The sequence below is a fragment of the Acipenser ruthenus genome, chromosome 1 (assembly GCF_902713425.1).
Source record: "Acipenser ruthenus chromosome 1, fAciRut3.2 maternal haplotype, whole genome shotgun sequence".
NCBI lineage: Eukaryota > Metazoa > Chordata > Actinopteri > Acipenseriformes > Acipenseridae > Acipenser > Acipenser ruthenus.
Window position 1 is genome coordinate 86,188,618 of NC_081189.1, and position 24,367 is coordinate 86,212,984.

The window sequence follows — 24,367 nt, forward strand, 5'->3', positions numbered from 1 at the left end:
GAGCGAGGGTATAAATTATTATTATTATTAGTTTATTTAGCAGACGCCTTTATCCAAGGCAACTTACAGAGACTAGGGTGTGTGAACTATGCATCAGCTGCAGAGTCACTTACAACTACATCTCACCCGAAAGACGGAGCACAAGGAGGTTAAGTGACTTGCTCAGGGTCACACAATGAGTCAGTGGCTGAGGTGGGATTTGAAACGGGGACCTCCTGGTTACAAGCCTGTTTCTTTAACCACTGGACAACACAGCCTCCTCAATAGGGGGCATAGTGTCAGTGATCTGTTCATTGGTAAATGGTTAGTGTTTTAAACTTACAAGGAGTCTGTGTTGCAGTATCATGAACCGTGAGTTTTGTCTTGTTTTTGTTTGTGTTTGTTAACTGTCGTCTGTTTTTTAATAGACTACCAGTAGCACGATCCGGAGCTGTAGCGAAAGCCAGCATAAACCCGGACATCACTTTCACCCCTGCATTTCACGGAGAACTGTAATACACCACTTAATACAGCACTTATTCACCACTTAATAGAACTGTAATACAGCACTTATTCACTATCACTAGGAACTGTGTTTGTGTTTTGTGTTTACTGTTGGTGTGTAAAACTGGACTTTTGGTTACAGGTCAAACCCGGGGATTTACAAATACCGAGTGATACACGGCACTGTGTCACTCCATCATTATTATTTACAGGTGTTTGCCATAAGGCTCTGGACATTGTTAATTAAATCAATAAACACCCTTGCACCTGGAAATCATTGTCTGTCTGTTTTGTATCCACTCTACACTGCACGCACCTGTATTCACTCACCACTTTGCCACAGGGAGCCTGCAGCTCTCCTTGTTTGAGGTGGGTGTTTGAGAGGAGCGAACATGAGAGACGGGAGTGGAAAAGAAACGAAAGAGAAATGAAAGTAAAACTAAAAACAATTGCCACGCGTGTAGGAAGCACAGTGTTTGTTTAGTTTTTGTGTGCAAGATTTGTTTTTGTTTAACCTTTTATTTCTGCTCTGTGAGCAGTGTTTTTTTTTTGGTACAGATATTTTATTTATCTTTGTTGTAATAAAAATAGCGCTGCAGTGCTCTTTGCACCCGAGATCACCCAGATCGTGGACTGGGTCTACAAGGAGCGGGAGAGAGAAGACACTGACCTGGAGTGGGAGGAGCCCGAGCTGCCAATGCCCGAGTGGGAGGAGCTTGAACGTTTTACGCCCAAGTGGGAGGAGCCCGAATGTCCTACCGGGCGTACCGTGCGTCCACAGCCCACATCGCTTCCCTTCTGGGGCGATGACTTGGTGTACCCCTTTCTAGGTGGCGACTTCCACCTTTTCCTGGCATGAATTGTCAGACAATCCAGTCCAGGGCACACTGTTCCCTTTACACAGCGCCCTCACAGGTCGGGAGAGACATTTATAACGAAGATTCATTCTTTCTCTGTCACAACCCTTCTGCTCTGTTATTTTTTGAATTAACTAAGCTCTCAACCGCTGCAGCTTCGGCCTGTGTGTCTCCCCTGGTGCATGTTGTGGTGCAGTGCACACAGCTCTCAGTCCACTCCATGCACACTGTGCTCGGTGTGCACACTACTTCTGTGCCTTGGTGCTCGGTGTGCGCACAGCGTTTCGGTGCCTCTGTGCGCATAGCGCCTCGGTGCTCGGTGCTTAGGTGCCTCGGCGCACATAGCACCTCGGTGCTCTCGCCCGCCGCAACTTCGGCCTGTGTGTCTCCCCTGGTGTAAGCTGCATGCTGACCAGGTGGATGAATACACACGGTTAGGATAGGCACCGGTGCATTAGCTTCCCCCCGGCACTTCGGTGCCTCGCTGAGCATAGTGCCTCGTGCTCTGTGCACGCGGCATGGGGCTTGGAGCCCTCAGTGCCTCGATGCCCTCTGCCTGTAGACGGTCCTCCACTCCGCTGTAGGCTACGCGCTGCCCCGGTTGTGTGACTGCATGCAGTCCAGGCTAGACTACATTTAATATTTTTCTTTTCAATAGTCTATATTGCCTTTCAATGGTAGTCTGCTTTTCTATCCTTACAGCGCTGTTGTGTTGTGTTTTTTCTTCTGCTATGCAGCTAAAAAAAAAAAAAAAAGAAAAAAAGAAAAGAAAAAGAGACGCATGATCCTCCACCGGGCCCCGGCTCTGCCACACCCTGCTGTTGAGTTGACTCTGCTGGATTGTCTCGGCCCGCCCTCTCGGTGTGCTTAAAAATTCAGTTCACCTGCGCTGCCGTGGTGACTGTCCTTTTTACCTTCACATCATTGCTGTTGTGTGCATGTTTGTGTTTTTTTCTTTTACTGCCTTGCAGTAAAAAAACCTGCGATTCCTCCACCAGGACCCAGCTCTGCTGTGCCCCGCTGTTGAGTTGAATCTGCCGGCTTGTTCAGCCCACCTACTTGGCGCACTTCTTAATAACAATAATAATACAATTTTACAGCTCACCCGCCTGGCATGCTGACTGTTGTTCTCCCATAGCTTAATTGCCGTGTGTGTGAGCCTCTATTTTCATTTCCTATTACTGCTTTTGCAGTTAAAAAAAAAAAAAGCAGTACACTTTTTCTTCCTGTAACACGCTGCAGCTCCTGGTGCAGCACTGTGCGCTTCCCTCTACTGCTCTCCTGATTGCCTACCGCAGCCACTCGAGCTTGTGTATCCTCCCTGGTGTATGCTATGCGCTACCCTGGGTTGTGTTGACTACACATGGTTAAAGCTTGGTGCTTGGACACTCTGTGCCTTGGTGCTTCTGCACCCCTGGTGCCTGAGTGCTTCAATACACAGGTGGTAAATTCCACGCTTGCATGTCCTGCACAACTTCACCTGCTATACAGCTTTGGCAGCCCCTGGCCTGGCAGCAGGCTCAAGTCATTGCTTTGGACCCAGCTCAGCCGATAATGCCGGCCCCGGGGCTGACCCTGCTTGCACCGGTGGTCACCCTGGATGTTACAGAACCGGATGTCAGCATTGCTGAGGAGGACCATAATGCGATTTTGATCGTAGTGTCATAGGACGGTGGCTCCTTCCTTCAGTAGCAGCCCCTACCTCCCCTGACCATACCTTTGGACTGGAGGTAGAGGAATTGCTGCAGCGCTCTCACCGAGAACGCAAGGCGTCTAGGCAAGTAGCCTAAATGCTCCCCTCCTGTACCCTGGTACTCGCACGGTGACTTGGACGGTTCCAATCCCCACTGCCCCGCACGATGACCTAAGGCACCGCTTTCAGATTTCTGTGGCAGTTAACAACCGGGCCTACCCACGAAGACGGGAGGGAGCCGGACGTCATTCCACAGTGGGGCCTATCGGCAGCTCTTACATAAAATGCTCAGAGAATATCGAAGGCAGGCATATCCCAAAAGTATTGCTTGGTGGTCACCTTCTCTTTCAGGGAACCAGGGTTACAGTAAGTAACCTAACATTTTGTAATTTCAGGTTTGCAGTTAATGTTTCTCCTGGGATAAGAGGCAGCAAAATAGGCTATGGGAATTACAGTCATTGTAATTAATGTGTTTTAAAGGTTTACAAAACACGAAAATGTTTCTGAATTTGTCATTCAAGGTTGTTTTTAAAAATCTATTTTGTCTGCTTGTTACTTTTTTTTGCAGCCAACAAATACCATTTTCAACGACTTGTTTAGCAGAAGTTTATTACATTTTTAAAGATTGTTTCAATAGTGACTCAAGTTCCAATGTTACAATGTACATTTTAAAGTGTTTACTCAGAAGCTGGGCTAAATGTTAAAGCCTTGGTTTTTGGCTGATGTTCTTGATGAACTATCAATGATAACACATTTTAGTCAACTTACATCAGTAGAATATAATTTTTAAATAACATTTTTGCGAAATTCCTTGTTTATTCTATTGTCATTCGTGAATTTCTTTTAAAAATACATTGAATTTTCTGGGCCCCTGTATGACTGCTGCCATAATGCACTTTGCTATCAGCTGCTTTCTGACTTTTTCTTTGCACCCAAATAAGACCGGTTTGAAATCATATTTGTGGACCCTTTTAGGGGTCATAAATCTCATTTTAATATCACAGACTTCATTTTAGAAATGAGTCCCACCTACAGTTTGCACATGCATATAATTAAGACTTGACACGCCTTAAAATGCATGGCTAATGAGCGGCAGAGAGCATTGCATGGTGGAACGCATTTCGGCGGTGCTAACACAGCCTTAACGCCATCGCAAATACATGTCCCCCAAGGTTGTGTAAACCTACAGTAGTTTTACAGATGCGTTAACTCAGCATAGTGTTGTCTACTACAGGTAAATAAATATGCTGTGGTTTATAGCGATAAACCATGGTTAACCAAAAGTTTTGAATCTGTCATTATGATATCCTAATCATAAACATTACTTACTTTGGTGAGAAAATGTAATATAACAGGGGTGCGAATTTGACATTATGGCATTAGATTCTAGCTCCAGGCTACCTCATACAGCAAAATTCAATTCTGGGGCCAGAGACATATTTCATTTTTTTTTCTTTTTTCCTCATAAAACTCATTGAAGCGCAGGGGAGGGCGACATGGTTAGGGCAGGGTTTGATAATTTAGCACCAGTAAGCGCTCTGGTGCTAAACTTTCAAAACAGTTTAGCACTCATTTTCAAAACTATTTGCACCCCTGATATAGTTTTCCATAATCTTCAAATATCAACCAATATGTCTTGTAAGCAGTGAAGCAGGTATTTACACATTATATACAGTATGCAATGCAAATAGCAATGGCAATTCAGATCATACACTATACATTTTCCACATATGTGTCTTCAGTTTAAAAACAACAAAACAAATGAAAAATGTGGGGAAATTCCGCTATGATATCAGCCAAAAGTTCATAACAATAGAAGCCAATAGCAAGGTACAGACATGTCACGCCACTATTAAATATATTGACATATTTTGCTCTGATAACATGCCTTATCCAAAACAAAAAAATAACATATATATAAACCAAGTAAGCATATGCCAACTACAAGATAAGGGTGAATGTTTTTTTATTTTTTTTTTTCAGGAAAAACACTGATGATTAAAGAATGGTAGAAAAGGAATTAGTGAAAACTTGCAAAGCTTAACTGTGGAGGAATATTTTTCACATTTGTTTTATTCCCATACAAGTAATTATTTGTATCTTGAAAAGCTGCACTTCACTGCAACAGTATAAACAACATAAAGGCCAATCTATAAAGCTGTGTTTTATTATGACCCATGAGATGGATATCTTTGGAAACAGTGATGGAAAGTGATGCGAGTGTCCGTGTAATGCTGTGCAGTGGGGTAGTGATCTGAGAAATGGAAAGTGATGCGAGTGTCCGTGTAATGCTGTGCAGTGGGGTAGTGATCTGGGAAATGGAAAGTGATGCGAGTGTCCGTGTAATGCTGTGCAGTGGGGTAGTGATCTGGGAAATGTGCTGGCTCAGTAGGTGCAGTGCCCGATCTCCTTACTCCTCCTCTGCAGTAGACAAGCAAAATCAAAACAACAAAACACACTCTCCGGCTGTGAAATCACGTTTCAGCGTAAGGGGCCGTACTGACGTAGCTGCTTCCCCTTTGTACCATAAAACTCCTCCTTCCGTGTATGTGCAGCTACGCGCTCCCCCTAATATGGTCACCTTCCAGTTTCTGCCTACTGTCAAGGCTGTCCATCTAGGAGGAAGCATACCACCAACCTTACACAGCGCCCTTTCTGTTCAGGAGGGAGATTTAAAGCTTGAATTCCTTCGCTGTCTGTCACACTTGATTAAATAAAATGTTATCAAAGGATGTAAGGTTGTCATTGTGCACTGTAATTACCGAAAGTGTATTACTGTAACTGTATTGTGAATTATTTTTATTTGAACCAATTCAAATTCTAAAGCATTGTTGAAAAATATTTTGTGGGGTTTGTTAAGTGAAAGGATTCTCAGTATATCAGCGAATGTGACAAAAAAGGAAAAAAAACAACACAACACAGTATAAATATTTCTGCAATGATCAATGGAGGCAGAGAAAGAGGCAGACAGCTAGATGTCTGTTTATCTACGGTTACCCTAATGGTAAAATCAAGCCATCCTATTAGAAGAATAAAGGATGAATTACTTACCCCGTAATAGAGTAAATCTATTACCCAGAGATTAAATCAAATAAATTGATTATATATTATGTATTTCTTAGCAGATGCCCTTATCCAGAGAGACTTACAATTGTTCCAAGATATCACATTATTTTTACATACAATTCCCCATTTATACAGTTGGGTTTTTACTGGAGCAATCTAGGTAAAACACCTTGCTCAAGGGTACAGCAGCAGTGTCCCCCACCTGTGATTGAACCCACGACCCTCCGGTCAAGAGTCCAGAGACCTAACCACTACTCCACACTGCTGCTCTATGTGGCACTAAGCAAACAAACACATCAATTACATTGTTTGAATTTCTAATATTTCATTTTTGATAAGCTGAATGTTTTTTTTTTCTGAAGAAACACCTTTTTTTTGTCAGTCTTGTGCTGCGTAGCACATCACATGAAGATTTTTTGTTATGAAAGTCATACTGTGTTGATGAGTGAGTTCATTACTAATTCAAGCTTATAGTTTAATGTGTGTAATTTATGTCTATTTGGGGAATTAGATTCTGACTTTGGGGAGAATAGTAGACAGTGCAAGATAAAATATTGATTCCATTCGACTGTATTACGTGTCAATTTTATTTTCACATGTATTTATTTGTTAATTTTCAGGTCTCCAGACTGCGACTAAAATGGTTGCAAATGAGATTAAAAAAAAAAAGATTATGGCAACTATCTTTCTGGCTCCAAAATGATGTCGCTTTTTAAAAATGTGTATCAGTATTTATGAATGTGCTGTGACATTGGTATGTAAATAAAAGAAGAAAGCTGGCATATCACATTTTCAAATGAAATGCAAGGAAGATGGTGACAATCCGATCGAATACAAATGTCTGGAAGTCCAGAGATGTTGTATTAAAACCAGCAGAAAATGAAAAAATACGGTAGCTCCAGTTTCATGCAGCATGGTGACCAAATGTGTGTGAGTACTGTTCTGTAAATATTGACCTTAAAATTTGAACTGGTGCTTTCAAGAAATTTAGAATCAGAACAACGAAAAACAAAAAGGGTTGTGTGATGCAAATGTGCCATTAACAAAATGCCCCGAAACTTTAAATATAGAAAACAATAACAATGAAATGTAGTAAAAAGGATAACCAGTTAATCCCTCGACCTCTATAAAAACCTCTATAAAAAAATAGTACAAGAGGTGGAGAGAGAGAGAGAGAGCGCATGTAAAGCCTGACAGTGTGGCCACTGGAGTAGGGCCTTGCACCACTGTCTGCATTTCCACTGCCAGAGTTGCCACTGGAGGAGGGTCTCACAGCACTGTCAGCATTTCCACTGCCAGCTGCCAGCGTTGCCACTGGAGGAGGGCATCACACCGCTGTCAGCCTTTTCGCTGCCAGCGTTTCCACTGCAAGAGGGCATCATACCGTGGCCGCCAGAGCTGCTGTTGCTGCCTCTGCAGATAGGAGGCATGCTGTTGCCACCTCCGCAGGCAGGAGGCCGGGTCCCACCTAGTGGTCCTTTGCTGTTGACCCCCGTGGATTTGTTGTTGCCATTATTGCACCTGTTCCTGTGCGAGGAAAAAGCCTGGGACTTTTGGGATTTTAATGGGGGAGAGTTAAGGCCAAGGGGGGAAGGGGGGGGGGGGGGTGCTGGGGTACACCCCGCCCCTGTGTTTATTTGTATTATTATTCTCATTGTTTAATGTGTTTGTGTTTATTTTAGTTAAATGTAGTTGGCAGGGACGATGTTTGCTTCTTGTCTCTGCCAAACTACATCCTGTGAGAATGCATGGTCAGCAGTTAATAATATGTTGACAAATTGGCTGTCAACCATGCTAATTAGAAATCCTGTGCAGAATGTATTAGAGGGATAAATGAGGTAATTGATAACCAGTTGATCCCTTGACCACTGTAAAAACCAGCAGCTTTTGCTGACCGGGTTTGGAAAGTGGAAAGTAAGACAGTAGAGTCAGAGAGTGAGAAAGGTAAATAATTGCTACTGTACTGTATATGTATGTTTTGACCACTGTTTTGTTTCTATTATTTAATAAAGACAAGCACATTTGCGACTCATCCGCAGTACTTTGCCTGTGTGTATTTCCTGCAATTGGTCTGGAGCCCTGGATTTTAGAGGGGTTGTGGGTTTTTTTTATAATTTTTTGTACCTCACAGTTAGTGGACAGGTGACTGACTGAATGTGAGTTGTTCATTTAAAAAACTGGCATTTCTTATAGACAGGTGAGACTTTTGGAAATGAGCATTTTATTGCTACATGACACGACATGGCAATCTATCTTACAACAGTATCTGGCACTGTGGCATACTGTTTATCAGACTGTCACTGAATTGAGCATTTAATCCATGGTCTTCTTTTGCATGCATCTCATTAACGTCACACTGTATGTTTCAGCAAGGTGGTTCTTTGCGATCTCAGTGGTTTAATTTTAGAAAAGGCTTCTCAGAGACCTTTACACATTCAGCATAGTGTAAACATATATCCTATCATGGCATATTTATGAAAGGTGGAAGATTAAAACAATAGAGAGCAGTTAGCACCTTGTGACTTTTTTTTAACAGTTAAACGCAATTCATTTAAATGTTTCATGTGCCCTGAGCAATATGAATTAACTGATGCATCATATTCTGTATTTTAAAAAAAGCCCTTCTCAGCCATCAAAACTGATGACCAGTGATGTGGTTTAAAAAAATAATTTTTTTTTTTATTTAGATACAGTATGGAGCAATTTGACGTTTAACAATTACAGTAGCATGCATCCCCTGCCATGGCTGGAAATGTAAAATAAGAGCGCTCAGTATGACAAAAAGCTTGTACAGAATAGTATATAATAAGAATGGTAATGAATAGTTTAATACAAATTGCATATGTGCTATTTAAGACCTTGGTACAGTATGTGTGACATACAGATGGACAAATGGACAGACAGTTAATAATAGCTGTGGAGCATACTGTACCTAATTAACTCTTAACATTTGAGAGCTTTATAAGTCTAGGAAAGATTATAGCACTCAAAACAGCAGACCAGTAGCACTAATCATATGTTATATGTGTGCCCATTTTAAATTCTTTAGAATACACACTGGCACTGCTTAATCAGTGTTCTCTTATTTGTTACTTAGTATGGAAAGAGTTTAGGGGCATTATGAGTACTGTATATGAGCTGTTGAGTTTCTCTTGTGTTGTTGAATATTGCTTGGCCGACAAGTACTCAACTTGGAAAACAAGAGCTGGCTTCTTTGATTTTTGTTTTATTTTGTGATGTTTGGTCTATGGAATGGACTACATTTCAGTCATAATTCATTTATAATGAGGAGCACTGTTGCGTCAGTTACTTTTTAAAATGCGTTTAAGTATGCTAAACAGTTCAGAACATGTCTATGGAACAAAGCCTTGAATGAACCCTGGTTCTACTCCAGATGCATTATTGTGTGCACAAAGGCTATCAGACTTACAGTAAGGCTAGAGTCATTAGTGATGTTTGCTAATCAAAAATTGGTTATTACTTAAAGGACATATATATAGGTCTGATAGTTTAACACAAAAAAAGTAAGTTTACCATCACTGCGTGCAAGTTTTCTCTTACTGTGATACATTGCACTGCTTTTTGGATGGAGTTTGAACAAAGGATAATACATCACCCTGCTCTTGCAAAGTAAACACATTCTGCCTTAGAACCTTAGAGGACTGGGCAGGTCCGAATTACCCCTACCGAAGAGTTAAAAAAAAATAATAATTTGGAAGGTAATTTCATTGTTAACTCTAGCAATTACTGCATGCAGGCAATAAAAATGTGCATTATAAATACCATATGGGAGATATTGAAATTGAAGAAGGAATCTATGAAAAAGACCTAGGAGTTTATGTTGACTCAGAAATGTCTTCATCTAGACAATGTGGGGAAGCTATAAAAAAAGGTCAACAAGACTACGCGGCGATCTGATTCAAGCATTCAAAATTCTAAAAGGTATTGACAATGTCGACTCAAGGGACTTTTTCAGTGTGAAAAAAGAAACAAGGACCAGGGGTCACAAGTGGAGATTAGATAAAGGGGCATTCAGAACAGAAAATAGGAGGCACTTTTTTACACAGAGAATTGTGGGAACCAACTCCCCAGTAATGTTGTTGAAGCTGACACCCTGGGATCCTTCAAGTAGCTGCTTGATGAGATTCTGGGATCAATAAGCTACTAACAACCAAACGAGCAAGATGGGCCGAATGGCCTCCTCTCATTTGTAAACTTTCTTATGTTCTAATTGCTGGGATTGAAAACAACCAGAAATGAGGGCAGAAAAAAGAAACCTGGAGGAGTTTAACAATTAGTTCATTACAGTATATAAATCCTTTGCGATGTCATCCTCTAAAAATAACATCAGATTGATATGCTATGACAAATAGGAAGCTATTGATTCCCCTTTGAGTTAAGTTCTGGCCTGAGGTTGATATATATATATATATATATATATACAGTGCCTTGCGAAAGTATTCGGCCCCCTTGAACTTTGCGACCTTTTGCCACATTTCAGGCTTCAAACATAAAGATATGAAACTGTAATTTTTTGTGAAGAATCAACAACAAGTGGGACACAATCATGAAGTGGAATGAAATTTATTGGATATTTCAAACTTTTTTAACAAATAAAAAACTGAAAAATTGGGCGTGCAAAATTATTCAGCCCCCTTAAGTTAATACTTTGTAGCGCCACCTTTTGCTGCGATTACAGCTGTAAGTCGCTTGGGGTATGTCTCTATCAGTTTTGCACATCGAGAGACTGAAATTTTTGCCCATTCCTCCTTGCAAAACAGCTCGAGCTCAGTGAGGTTGGATGGAGAGCATTTGTGAACAGCAGTTTTCAGTTCTTTCCACAGATTCTCGATTGGATTCAGGTCTGGACTTTGACTTGGCCATTCTAACACCTGGATATGTTTATTTGTGAACCATTCCATTGTAGATTTTGCTTTATGTTTTGGGTCATTGTCTTGTTGGAAGACAAATCTCCGTCCCAGTCTCAGGTCTTTTGCAGACTCCATCAGGTTTTCTTCCAGAATGGTCCTGTATTTGGCTCCATCCATCTTCCCATCAATTTTAACCATCTTCCCTGTCCCTGCTGAAGAAAAGCAGGCCCAAACCATGATGCTGCCACCACCATGTTTGACAGTGGGGATGGTGTGTTCAGGGTGATGAGCTGTGTTGCTTTTACGCCAAACATAACATTTTGCATTGTTGCCAAAAAGTTCGATTTTGGTTTCATCTGACCAGAGCACCTTCTTCCACATGTTTGGTGTGTCTCCCAGGTGGCTTGTGGCAAACTGTAAATGACACTTTTTATGGATATCTTTAAGAAATGGCTTTCTTCTTGCCACTCTTCCATAAAGGCCAGATTTGTGCAGTATACGACTGATTGTTGTCCTATGGACAGAGTCTCCCACCTCAGCTGTAGATCTCTGCAGTTCATCCAGAGTGATCATGGGCCTCTTGGCTGCATCTCTGATCAGTCTTCTCCTTGTATGAGCTGAAAGTTTAGAGGGACGGCCAGGTCTTGGTAGATTTGCACTGGTCTGATACTCCTTCCATTTCAATATTATCGCTTGCACAGTGCTCCTTGGGATGTTTAAAGCTTGGGAAATCTTTTTGTATCCAAATCCGGCTTTAAACTTCTCCACAACAGTATCTCGGACTTGCCTGGTGTGTTCCTTGTTCTTCATGATGCTCTCTGCGCTTTAAACGGACCTCTGAGACTATCACAGTGCAGGTGCATTTATACGGAGACTTGATTACACACAGGTGGATTCTATTTATCATCATTAGTCATTTAGGTCAACATTGGATCATTCAGAGATCCTCACTGAACTTCTGGAGAGAGTTTGCTGCACTGAAAGTAAAAGGGCTGAATAATTTTGCACGCCCAATTTTTCAGTTTTTTATTTGTTAAAAAAGTTTGAAATATCCAATAAATTTCGTTCCACTTCATGATTGTGTCCCACTTGTTGTTGATTCTTCACAAAAAATTACAGTTTCATATCTTTATGTTTGAAGCCTGAAATGTGGCAAAAGGTCGCAAAGTTCAAGGGGGCCGAATACTTTCGCAAGGCACTGTATATGTGTGTGTGTGTTGATATATATAATGATTTATTTGTACAACATGACAAAACAAGCAATAATAACATTCAAGTAATTAGTCAAAGCAAGTTCTACAGAATTAAATATAATAGATTCTCTCAAAATCACTTAGCTTAAAACTAGTAAGTTTACAATAAGGACTCTTCCTTAGTTCCCCATGAACAAACTAACAAAAAACAAACACTGAAGTTGTGGTTCCTCCATTCCTGAAATAACTGATTCCGTATCTAAGATAGTCTCCTTACTCCACTAGTACAATGGTAACTCTTTTGTAGTTAACTATTTATTTTGCAGTACTATAGCATGTAGCAAATTAACTCCCATAGTATTACATGTAAGATATTCTCTAAAATGACATTGCAATGAATGCCATAAGTTACCAAAATAGAACTGTTTCATAGTTTCTTAATGACAAATTAAATTGTACTGGATGCAATCAGATCAACAAAATATGCACTAGTTATTTCTAGAACAGCTTTGAAACAAACATTATACATTAATACAGGGCATACTTCTTTTTTTAGGTAATCCTAACAAGCATTAACCTTATGTAGAAGTGTACATACATTTCCGTTGTATAGTTAGCATCTTTTTAGGTAAAAGACTGAGTTCCTCCTTGGAGCAGTTTGAAGACCATGGTGCAGCAAGAACAGCTTGGAAGCCATTTTGAAGCTACATTTTAGTGGTTAAAGCTCTTGTTTCTATGAACATAAGACCATCAGAAAAGTTTGAGAATGAGAAATGGCCATTCGGCCCATCAAGGCTCGTCCTTTATTAGCAAACCATTTTCCTCTACTGGGGGAATTAATTTAAAAGCATAGAATCTAATCTTTTTTTATTATTTTTTTAATTATCCCAGTGTTTTAGATCCTACTACTTCACCTGGTAGGCTATTTCATGCCTTTATAACTCTCTGCAAATATTGCAAAAAAAGCTTCCTAACTTCTGTTTTAAACTTACTTTTACTCAGCTTCCACGACGCCCTCTTGTTCTTGTCTCTGTTAAATTTGAAGTAGTGTCTTGGGTTAACTTTATACCATTTATGATTTTAAAGACTTCAATCAAGTTCCCGCTTTCCCTTCTTTTTTCTAGGCTGAAGAGATTGATTTATTTGAACCCGTCCTCATAGCTCATGTCATTAAGTCCAGGGATCAGCCTAGTTGCACTTCTCTGTAGCTTCTCAAGTCTTTTTTGTAGTGAGGTGACCAAAACTGCTCACAGTATTCTAGGTGGGGTCTAACTAGGGCATTGTATAATCTTAGCATAACCTCTCTAGACTTGTATTCCACAGTGTTTGCAAAATAGCCTAACATTCTATTGCTTCACCACATTGGTGAGATACGTTTAATGATGACTCCACTAAAACCCTGAGATCTTTTCCAGTCCACATCCCCTATTTCCATCCCATTCATTTTATACTTATAACATGGATTTTTACGCCTGAAATGCAATATGTTACATTTCTTAACATTAAAATGAATTTGCCACAAGTTTGCCCAGGTAGAGAAAAGTTCCCAATCCCTTTGAATTAGCTGGACTGCAGATTCTGAATCTACCACTCCCCCAAGTTTGGTATAATTTGCAAATCTGACAATCTTGCAATGTGTCTCTTGGTCCATGTAATTTATATAAATGAGGAACAGTAAGGGTCCAAGTACAGACCTTTGTGGTACACAACTAAGTACACCCCCCATTCTGATTTTACATCTCTCAATCACTCTCTGCTTTCTGTTTTTTTTTAACCAGTACTGTATCCAATTACATGTCCTCCCCTGTATGCCTGCTGATTTTAATTTACTTTCAGTGGGACTCTGTCAAAGGCTTTCTGAAAATCAAGAGACATTATATCATAAGCATTGCCATGATCTACATTAGCTGTAACACCCTCAAAAAGTCAAGTTGGTTAGTCAAGCATGACCTCTTTCTTCTGAACCCGTACTGACTATCACCTATAATAGTGTTGCTGTATAAATAATCTTCAAGCTTACCTCTTAATATTGCTTGCATCATTTTGTATGTTACACAAATAGGTCTATAATTACCTGGGTCTGTCTTATCCCCATTTTTAATTTAAGGTACAACATTTGTAAGCTTCCAGTCTGTTCTATAGAACAGTCTACTTATTTCTGCCCTTGTTTCCTTAAGCAATCATATCAGGACCTGGTGATTTTTTATTTCTATTTTTAGCTCCTGTAGCTTATTTAATACACTGATGCTGAAATCTTCAAGACCTGTGTGTGTGCAAACGAGCAGCATTGGTGGCATATTATTTATATCCTCTCTGGTGAAAACATAAAAATAAACATTAATACATCAGATATTTTTGTAGTCCTCATAAACCTCGTTATCATATTCATCCCTTAATACCTTAACCTTTTACTTTAACAATATTGGAAGAATTTTTTTAGGATTTTGTTTAGCATCACTGATAATATTTCTCTCCAGATCTCTTCTGGCCTTCCTAACAAGCGTTTTTACTTATTAAGCATACTCCTGTAGTCTTGCCAGTTGTGTGCTCCTCCATCTTTCCTGTAAGTCATATACATTTGTCTTTTTATTTTTTATTTATCTGTTTAACCATCTTGGTGACTGCTTGTTAAAACCTGGTCTTTTTATTTTAGGTATGTACTTGTCCAGTATGTCTGGCATTATAACAATTTCCCTGCCCAGTTTATTTCTCTGTTCCTGTCTCATCCCTTCAAAGTTAACCCTTCTGAAATTATACACTTTAATTTGTGCAGCCTTTTGCCTGGAATCCCAGGTAACTTCGAGAGTAACCATGTTATGATCACTTGACCTCAGTGGTTCTACTACTTCTATGTTACATACCATGTCTTGGTTGTTTGTGAACACCAGATCTAAAATGGCCCTGTCCCTTGTCTGGTTTTTGACCCACGATAGTCATTTACTGCATCAAACAGTTTAGTTTCTACGTTACCACAACCTACTGGATTTTCCCAGTTTATATTGAAATCACCCATGATTACTAGAACTTGATTTTGGTTCCCCCCCCCCCCCCCCCCGGCCTAGTTTAAATCCTTTCTGGTCTTCCTAAGGGTTCTTTCTATGCTCTGTGACAATACAGCTGCTCCCCTATCATTAAGATGTAATCCATCTTTTTTGTAACACTCTTTTTTTCCCCAAATGCTGCTGCAGTTATCTATAAACCCCAAACCCTCCCTTCTGCATTTATTCTCTAACCATATATTGAAACCAATTATTCTGCTAATTCTCTCCTGTGGTCTTTATCAAAGGGGGTTAGGAGAAATCTCTTGATTGACTAGTTACTATCAGAGTTGACACACCCTAGTGCTAAAAGGAGTTAAGTGGTGTCTCTTTTGCGCCTGAATGAATTTAAGAATGATCTTAAAAATTAGTGCTTATAACTTTTTAAGGGAAATGTAACTTGCCATGTCACTGTTTATATTAGGTCTTACTTGTATCTGCTTTATTTTGGTATAGGACATATCAAGGTTCAGTTAAGGTGGATGAGGGCTTTAATTTAGTTAATTTTTGTTATTCTTAATGTTCTCTTATTTATTACTGATTTGTTTGGTTCGGGTTATCATTAGTTGGTATCAGTGTTTTTTTTTTTTCTGTGGACTTTACGTATTACCTATTTTATTTTAAATCTTTTCATTTTCTTAAATATCTTTATCATTTACTATGGTTCTATTAGTCCTTACAGGACCTTTGAGGGGCCAGAGAGCCTGGATCGTTCTCAGGTTTGTCAAGAGGCTTTCTTTGAAGCAAATGTGTTAAGGCTTACTGCTTTGATGGGTGTTGCTATTCATTTAGAGTCTGAAAAATTTACCTTGATTAAGGAATATTGTTTCGAAAGACTAGTCAAAGTGTCTCTGAAATTGTAGTCTTAAAGCAATTACTTAGATTGCATATCTGTCTGTATTGTTAAAATAAGGCAATATGACCTACATAGTTTTAATTTAATGTCATGTTGTTTAAAATTAATACCAGTCTTGGAATTGGAGGACACAGCTGCAATTACCATACAGAATTACAAACATTTTTATAAAACTTTTTCAGATGCATGGCCCTGGGGGGGGGATACTGGTATCAAGAAAGAAAAAAAAAATCACTAAATCACATTCAAATTTCGCTGCAGATGGATTTATTTTCATAAGTTTTCTTTTGGTTAAGTGGAGCAGCTGCGCTTGTTTGATGACCAAGAAAAAATAACTGCATTTCTAAAATTTTCAATTATACGCACGTGCCTAATTTAAAGATTTGATAAAAAACGGCTGTTTAGTTTTTGCAATTTATTTTATTTACTAAAAGTGTTTCACTCAGTGCATATGTGATTTCCGTCTTTCACAATATGTATTCAAATGAATAAAAGACAGTTTAGATGAGGTTTATTTATAATGTTAGAGGTTTAAACATATAAAATGTTTTTAATTTGACATTTTCCCAAGGAGTGCTAATAGTGGGCCTCAGTGCCTAATTCAGTGAACAAGTGGGCCTTGGGTAAAAAAAGTTTGGGAACCCCTGCTCTAAATGATGAACACAATAAATGGCTTCATTTTGCACAAATCTTCACCAAAATTGTATTGCACCCTCCTAGCCCCATACAGATGTTACAGATGGATTTGGCTGTAATCCGATAAATGTATAGAAATATTTTAACCAGTACATGCACTCTTTCAAGTTCTTACTTTTGCGAATTTGAGGACCCACTGGTTACAAGTAAATCGTTACAAGCAGCTTTATTCAATGAGGATAGTAACTGGACACATTCATTTATAAGAGGGAGTGGGTGAACACAGGACCAAAACAAAACAAAACAAAAACAATGCAAAACATCTTGACAACTATGCTATGCGATTACTCCATTTTACAGTGTACATGATTTGTGTGTGCATATGATTTTGTAAATGAAAAATAGTAATTTATTTTAAAAGAAAGTATTCACACAATAAATCACTTGAAGAAGTAGGATACATGCTTTTCAAGCATAAGGTGTAAGCTACATAAAATCATAAACATAAATTGTTTACATTTTTTGAGCTTGTATGCGAGGACCAAAAAACACTACAATCTAATAAAATAAAAAAAATAACATCTACTTTCATGTCTAGCTAATAATCTCCATAATAATTACCTTAAAATATATATATAAAAAAATTACTACAGTCAGCACTCGGATACACGTCAGTCGCATTTTACCGTCCTTGTATTAAGAATAAAATCAATTCCCATTTGATATATATATATATATATATATATATATATATATATATATATATATATATATAATAAATTAATGCACTTACCCATCATATTTCCAGTTTTCTGACACAAAGCTCAGCTCTTCAATGTTAAAATTTATTTCATTATCCATCACGCTTTTAGTTGGTTTTTTTTTGTGAAACAATTAATCATTAAACAGTTTTCGATACTATGATGTATTTTATTTATTTTTTTAATCTGTGATCTTGCTTTTGTGCATTTTCATGTACAAGTGCACTGTGAAATTAGAGCTTATTGAGCAGCACATGCAATTTTGAATACTGCTTCAATTCTGGATAATGGATGTACTTTTTTTCTCTCACAGTGCCTGAGTAAAAATAATTAAAGAGCCAGGTGACCAGTGGGATATTTAACATTGGGCAGACCCTAAAGAGTTAAAATAAAACTTGAAACAAACTGTTCTACAATAGTGATACATCAGTGCTTGTATTTCTTGTCAAACTGGATGCGTTCTTGCAGATGACAATTAAGACACTATCAGGCCCGCCGACAGCAATTCTTGGCCCCAGGGCAGAACAGTCAAAGGCCCCCCTAGAAAGGGACGGCTGAGGATTACGACACTACTTTTTATCCTAAATAACACATTAGAACCCAATATGCATAAGTTGTGGAAGCACAAAGCTCAAAGAAAACACCCGAAACATCAATTAGGCTAATTAAACACCAAATCGTGATTCATGATGTGTAACCTAAAAATAAACAAGCAAAAAAACGAATGAAAATATTATATCCAAAATGTGACTGAATACGACCAACAAAGTTAAAAAATACAATAATAAAACAGGAATTTAAAAAGGTAAAATACTCACATAATATGGGGAAGGGGTCCTAAAATGCAACTCTTCTTGATTTTTTTGCAGCAAAATCATCTATTATGTATTGAAAGTTCAATGACCTGGCAAGATCATGCTCAGTAGCAAGAAGAGCAAGACCATTGAGTCTTTCTTGTCTGATTGTTGATCTTTGTACACTTTTGATTTGCTTCATTTTGCTAAAAGATCTTTCGGCTTCAGAAACAGTGACGGGTATGGTACAGAAAATCCGCAGAGCTACAGTGACATTAGGAAAAAGACATTCCAACTTAAGCTCATGAAGTTTATTTTACAGTTCTAGTGGTTTGATAGGTGCACTTCCAAAGTTTGCCTTATAAATTGATTTCATGTGTTTCACCTCATCGATGATGTCCGTGGATACAGTACATCGTTGTCATATTCTCTGCAGAAAGCTGAACACAAGTTTTCAATTTTAGTATCAGTGAATTCCAAAAATAACCACAAAAAGCTGAAAGAATTATTGATATGTTTGGCCAAGACAAACCGCTGTGTTAACCACAGTCAACAAGCATGTAAAAAACATTCACTTTAAAATCCCCCTCCTCATTCACTTCTCCCAGTTGGACTTCTGGTGTTTCATCGTGAAACTGTTTTCTCTTTTTTGTGCGCTTCACAGGGATTTCAGTTTCGGTTGGCAGGTCTGTTGACAATGCTTCGACTGCATGCTTGGCTTCTAAAAGAAGAGTTTCCCACTGATCACGTAACTCTTTAAGCTCCTCAATCAAGTCAATGTTTTGTACTTCAACGTCAAGACTTCCCTTTAGCTCTGTTTTGCACTCAGAAGACAGATTTAGTTCCTGGCACTTGATAATTGCATGTTTTATTAGTGGCAAATGTTTTGCAATTGGTTTAACACTTTCCATACGAGCTGACCATCTAGTCTGAGAGAGATTGTGCAATGAACATCCAATCTTTTCTTGCAATATCTCCCATCGTTGAGGGCTGTGAGCAAAAAAATTGTAGATTTTTTGTATGATTCAAAAAAATGTTATCATGTCATCACAGCATTCAGCAGCATTTGAGCCACACAAATTTAAGCTATGAGCTCCACAATTAGAAAATTTGGCGAGAGAATTAATTTCAGTAATAATGACTTGAGCACCATTATACTTGCCAGCCATATTTGAACCATACCCCTGACCCTTGCAGTCTTGCAATGGGATATTGTATTTTCCAAGTTCAGTTATAATGAGGTTAGTGCTGGATCGTATTTGGCAAGCAATTCAATAATTCCAAGAAAATTACCGTTATTGCTGTTTCCGATTTTATTTAAGTTCCCCTGAAAGCAAGTCCTCTCTCACCCAGGAACAGAGTCACTGACAGAATTCGGTTTAGCAAATCCCTCCAGTACTTCGCTTTAGCTTCTATTTCTTTATCTAGCTGTGAATTTATATCAGTTCCTTGGGCAAGTCTTCTCTCTAAATCTCGTCATTTCAGATAACATTGCTTGTGATGATCACTGACTTCGTGAGCAAGCAATTTATGATACAATTGGCGCCATGATCTTTTTTCCAGCCGTTGTCACTTGCCAAAACCGATTTGCAAGAAACGGGGTTTGAACTGAATAATCTACACGGGAAACAAAAGAGCGATTCTGCACTTTCACTCCACACAAGCCAGTCCCTGTCAGCAACTTCTCCATTTTTTTTTTGGTTGATTTTAATATGGAATTTGGAAACTTCCTTTTTCCGTCATCGGGAAATGTGTCTAGATGCCTAGATGGCCCTTTTCGAAAAACAGTTTCTATCAGAGTTGCAGATAGCGTAGTATTTGATAACAGCTCAATATCAAATCCACAGCCTTCATTCTCTTGAAGTGTAATATTACTTTCAACAGTGTTTGTTTTGCCAGTCTCGTTTGTATCGAGTCTTTCTTCCCGTTCAACAATACTAGCTTGGTCTGTTTTTATACTTAAATCAGTCATTTTAACAGAGTCATAGGTTAGCGGTTCTGCCTGATCTTCTTTACTAGGTCTTTTTTGAAGTCGAGCTTCTTTGTCTTGTTTGTCTCTCCTATTCTGAGCTCCGGACTTATGTTTGTATTCCATAATGACTAATAAGATAAAACAGGGCTGATTCGCAATACCAAATTTCAGTTGAGACGTCACGCTTAGATACCGTACTCAGGCTGCTGTTGCTGACGGTCTGTTAGACCAGCAGGGGGAGGGCAGCAGCTATAACACAGTGTAGAGTGGAATGCCGGTGATGTTTCATCTAGTGTATTATTATGTATATCTATGGCAGCGCTGTTACAGCGCTCTGCACAGGGCAGCAGCAGCAGGAAACCGGATTTTTTTTTTTTGCAAATCTTAATTTTAAATGAAAAATACGTATATCTATCCCATCTGCCCAGGCCCCTTAAGATCGCCGGGCCCCTGGGCAATTGCCCCCTTTGCCTCCCCCCACCCCTCCACCCCCCTCAGCAGGCCTGGACACTACACATTACATCCAAGAAAAGGTGAAACATGGACAAAACAAAGATAAGCACAGCAAAAGTAAACTTTCATACTTAACAATATCTAGTGGGCGTCCTCCCATCCTACGACCGAGTAAGCGTCTTCTTTTACACCCAGAAACTCAAGAATGGATATCAGCGAGCTACCGACCTCTGGTGGACAAAGGCCAACCCTTTTAAACTCGCTGGTCAGCAGGATTAGCTATAGAGCGATGAGGAGAAAGTCGCTGACCTTTTTTACCTCCCTAACCCATGGGAGTGCCAGAGCCAGTGCAACACTCCCCAGCGAAGACCGATGACTTCGCACAGCCAGGACGCGAACCTGCGCTGTATGACTCACCCTGCACACCACTCGGCTGAGCTTTTACCCAGAGAGCCACTCGAGGAATCAATATTTCCTAACCATTTAAGAGTATGTTTGGAATACATTCTAAGCATGACATTAAATGCCTATGATTGCAATGCACTTACTCACGATTATAAATACTGCACTGTGAACGTGTGGTTTGCAGTGCTCAGGTGAATAGGCGATACAGGTGCTTCAACAATGACAGACACAAAGTTACGGTTCAAAACAGTTCTTTCTTTTCTCCTTTGTTCTCTGTTTGAAACTGTGAAATAATAATGCTGACTCTACCCAACAATGGGTATTGCCAGCATTTAAACCATGGGGTTAAGTCCCGAAATAATAATACACAAAACAACACACAACACAGACATGGCCACTTCTCCTGACACTCTGTGCTCTGAGTGCAGGTGCGGTGCAAGGTAATTACAGTGATAAGTGGTGCAGTGTAGTCCCGGGCTCGATGCTGGCCTGTAGAGACATCTCCCGGGTCGTGTTAGCCATCTATCAGTGACAAATACAGACAGTTAGTTTCCACAAAACAAACAAAATACTTAACACTCACAATTGGTTTTTACACAGTCCGTTTCCTTTTTGGTCAATCTCGTAACCACATCAAAGGAACAGATTACATCGTCACATCCCCAATTATACCCTTAGTCACGCCCCCTGCGATAGCTAGTTCAGTCACGTCTCCTCCAAGCCGTGACTGACACATTGCGTACCGCTTTAGGGCGATGACTTCGGGCATTGTGACTCCGCCCCCTTCCTGGCTGGCTGGCTTCCGACTGACCCTGGAATGAACTGCCAGACCAACCAGTACGAGGCACTCTGTTCCTGTTAAACAGCGCCCTCACAGATCGGGAGGGAGATTGTTGAATAGGATTAATTCGCTCTCTGTCACATGCACACACAAAGAATCCATCATATGTAGACATAGAAACCTCTTCCTTGAGTTCTCACAAACTTGTCAAGTAGGGCAGACTGGTCTAGATTGTAGGAATTACATCAAGATCAAAAAATAAAAGACAACCAAGTCAGATTGTTGGCATCACAGAAAATCAGCACCAAAATAAACAACAACAGTTGTTTCTTGCCAGCAACAGGTGAGCATAGATTTAGTAATCTTCGATCTACAGAAGTGCCTGTTTTTTGTAGTCTTCTTTGATTCATAAAGTAGAGAAACTGAATCAACCATTAACCTGTACCAAAAGGCAAAATGGTTTTGAAATGTATAACCAGAATTAACTTAAACAGTGAGGTTTAGCTCATATATCAATTTAAATTAGGGTTTACTGCTTGTCACGAGCTGCATAGCTTTTTGACACTTTGTGGGCTTTATCATTGGGTAGAAATGAAGACCTAAGGAGTTTTATTTCCGGTTATATATTACATCTGCCTATTTTGTTTTTCAATACAGAACCTTCCTGAACCAGAAGGCCCTTCAATGCTGCCACCATCACTGCAGAGTGTGGACTTCCTAAATGAAGCAGTCTCTGGCTTCAGCACTGTGGAGGAGGTCATCAAGTACTTGGATCCTGACAGATGGCGGCTGGATATCGAAGACTTGCATAAGCCAACATGGCATGTGCTTGGGAAGTCTTTCATCCATTCCAGGAAATCCAGAGGTAGAAATCGTATTTCTTTAAGTCTCAGACACCCCCATGAAACATTAAACATAACATGGAATGCCCTCTGCATTCTCTGCATTTGTTAAGCAAACATTCTTTAAGCACAGCAGTACAAATATGATACAATTTCTGAAGAGAGATACTTAAAATAATGTCCATACTACGTTTGCACATACAAACCTAAAGAACATATTAAACAAAACAAAGGTAAGCTCTGTTTTTTTGAACTTCCACACCTATATTCACTTTATTATGCTTTAGCAAAACCAAAGCATTTGGTTTAAATTTTGTATCCAAATGCCTGACTCCCAAAGATTATAATACAACCTATTTGGTGTCATCTTGTGCATGGAAAACAATCAACTGCATCTGTGACAGAAACTTTTTTTTACCATGTGACACAAATATTAAATATGATTAGCTAGCACTGAGTTTGTTACTGTTTTGTCACCAGCAAAATACTAGCTCCCTCTTGTTGCTGTCAACGGAAGTTGCTTGTGCCACCAGTCCTGAAGGGACAGTGGGGTCTAGTCAATAAGATATGTGTTCCAACAAAAATCAAACATCTAACAAATCTCGATTTAAAAAATGTAATTTCTAAATAATGTTACATTGTACATCAATTGTACATAAATACAACATGCATCAATAAAATAGAGCCCTAATCCTTGCAAAAGTATACAGCTATCCATAACAATTTCGAACTACATAACGAATTATCCAGTCATTCACTGACATCTAATGTAATAATTTTCTAAAAGAAAATGACTCAAGGAAAATGCACAATTTATAGATTCAGCAGATACCTAAACCCAAAACAGTTTAGTTTTAAAGACATCCATTTTTCGACTTCTTCAGTACAGCTCTATTTGACTGCCTTTTGTAATAATATTCATAGTGAACTGTGCATTAGTAAAATAAATGATTCATCAGGAGATGTAAAAAGAATATTGTAGTGACTATGAGAAAGTAAAAATAAGTATAAAACTTCTTAGCTCATTAGAGATAACACTAGAAAAACTGCAAGAAAATGTTGTGTCAAAATGTTTTCCTATGTTAGCAACAATTCTAAATGGAATTATGCTTTTGCACTGAAACAGAAAAACATTTATGTGATGCAAGCAACATAAACTCTGGGGAAAAAGCAAACCGTCACAGCTTGGACTTCATAGGATTAATGATATCATCCAGGAAAGAAAACTAAGACCTAGAAAGTGCTTGTGAGTCAGATTCTAATCTGAAAATACCACTCCAAAGTAATGACATGTGAAAGGCAAAATATACATTTTAACCACATAAAATGTGATGGTTCTTGAACTCATGCCAGAAGTTAATAATCAAATGGATAAAAGAGGTTTTGATTTAAGTACTTTCTGTGAATTGTGAAGTGATGCCAGTGTTAGGAGATAAGAGCTATTTCCATATTTGTAAATGTACACTTATGGCCAACAATTTTGCATCACCCTATATAATTAACTAATTTTGCTTCATAAAGTCAAATGAAACCTACTGAATAATGTTATTTTAACAAATTTACTTACATACTGCTTTGTAGTGTACCATATATTTGGAAAACTACAAAGATTAAAAAATGTGATATTTTGAAATCTAACATGAAATACTGTATTACTATTATGGCT

General features: G+C 39.0%; 1 protein-coding gene across 1 annotated transcript in view; it reads left to right on the plus strand.

Moving 5' to 3' along the window:
- The window catches only part of LOC117420633 (platelet-derived growth factor C-like), a 134,009-nt gene that overhangs the window by 97,527 nt on the left and 12,115 nt on the right, over positions 1 to 24,367 (plus strand). Inside the window, exon 4 of the mRNA XM_034034136.3 lies at positions 22,517 to 22,724. Coding sequence (XP_033890027.1) covers positions 22,517 to 22,724 — 208 coding nt within the window. The remainder of the gene's footprint in view (positions 1 to 22,516; positions 22,725 to 24,367) is intronic.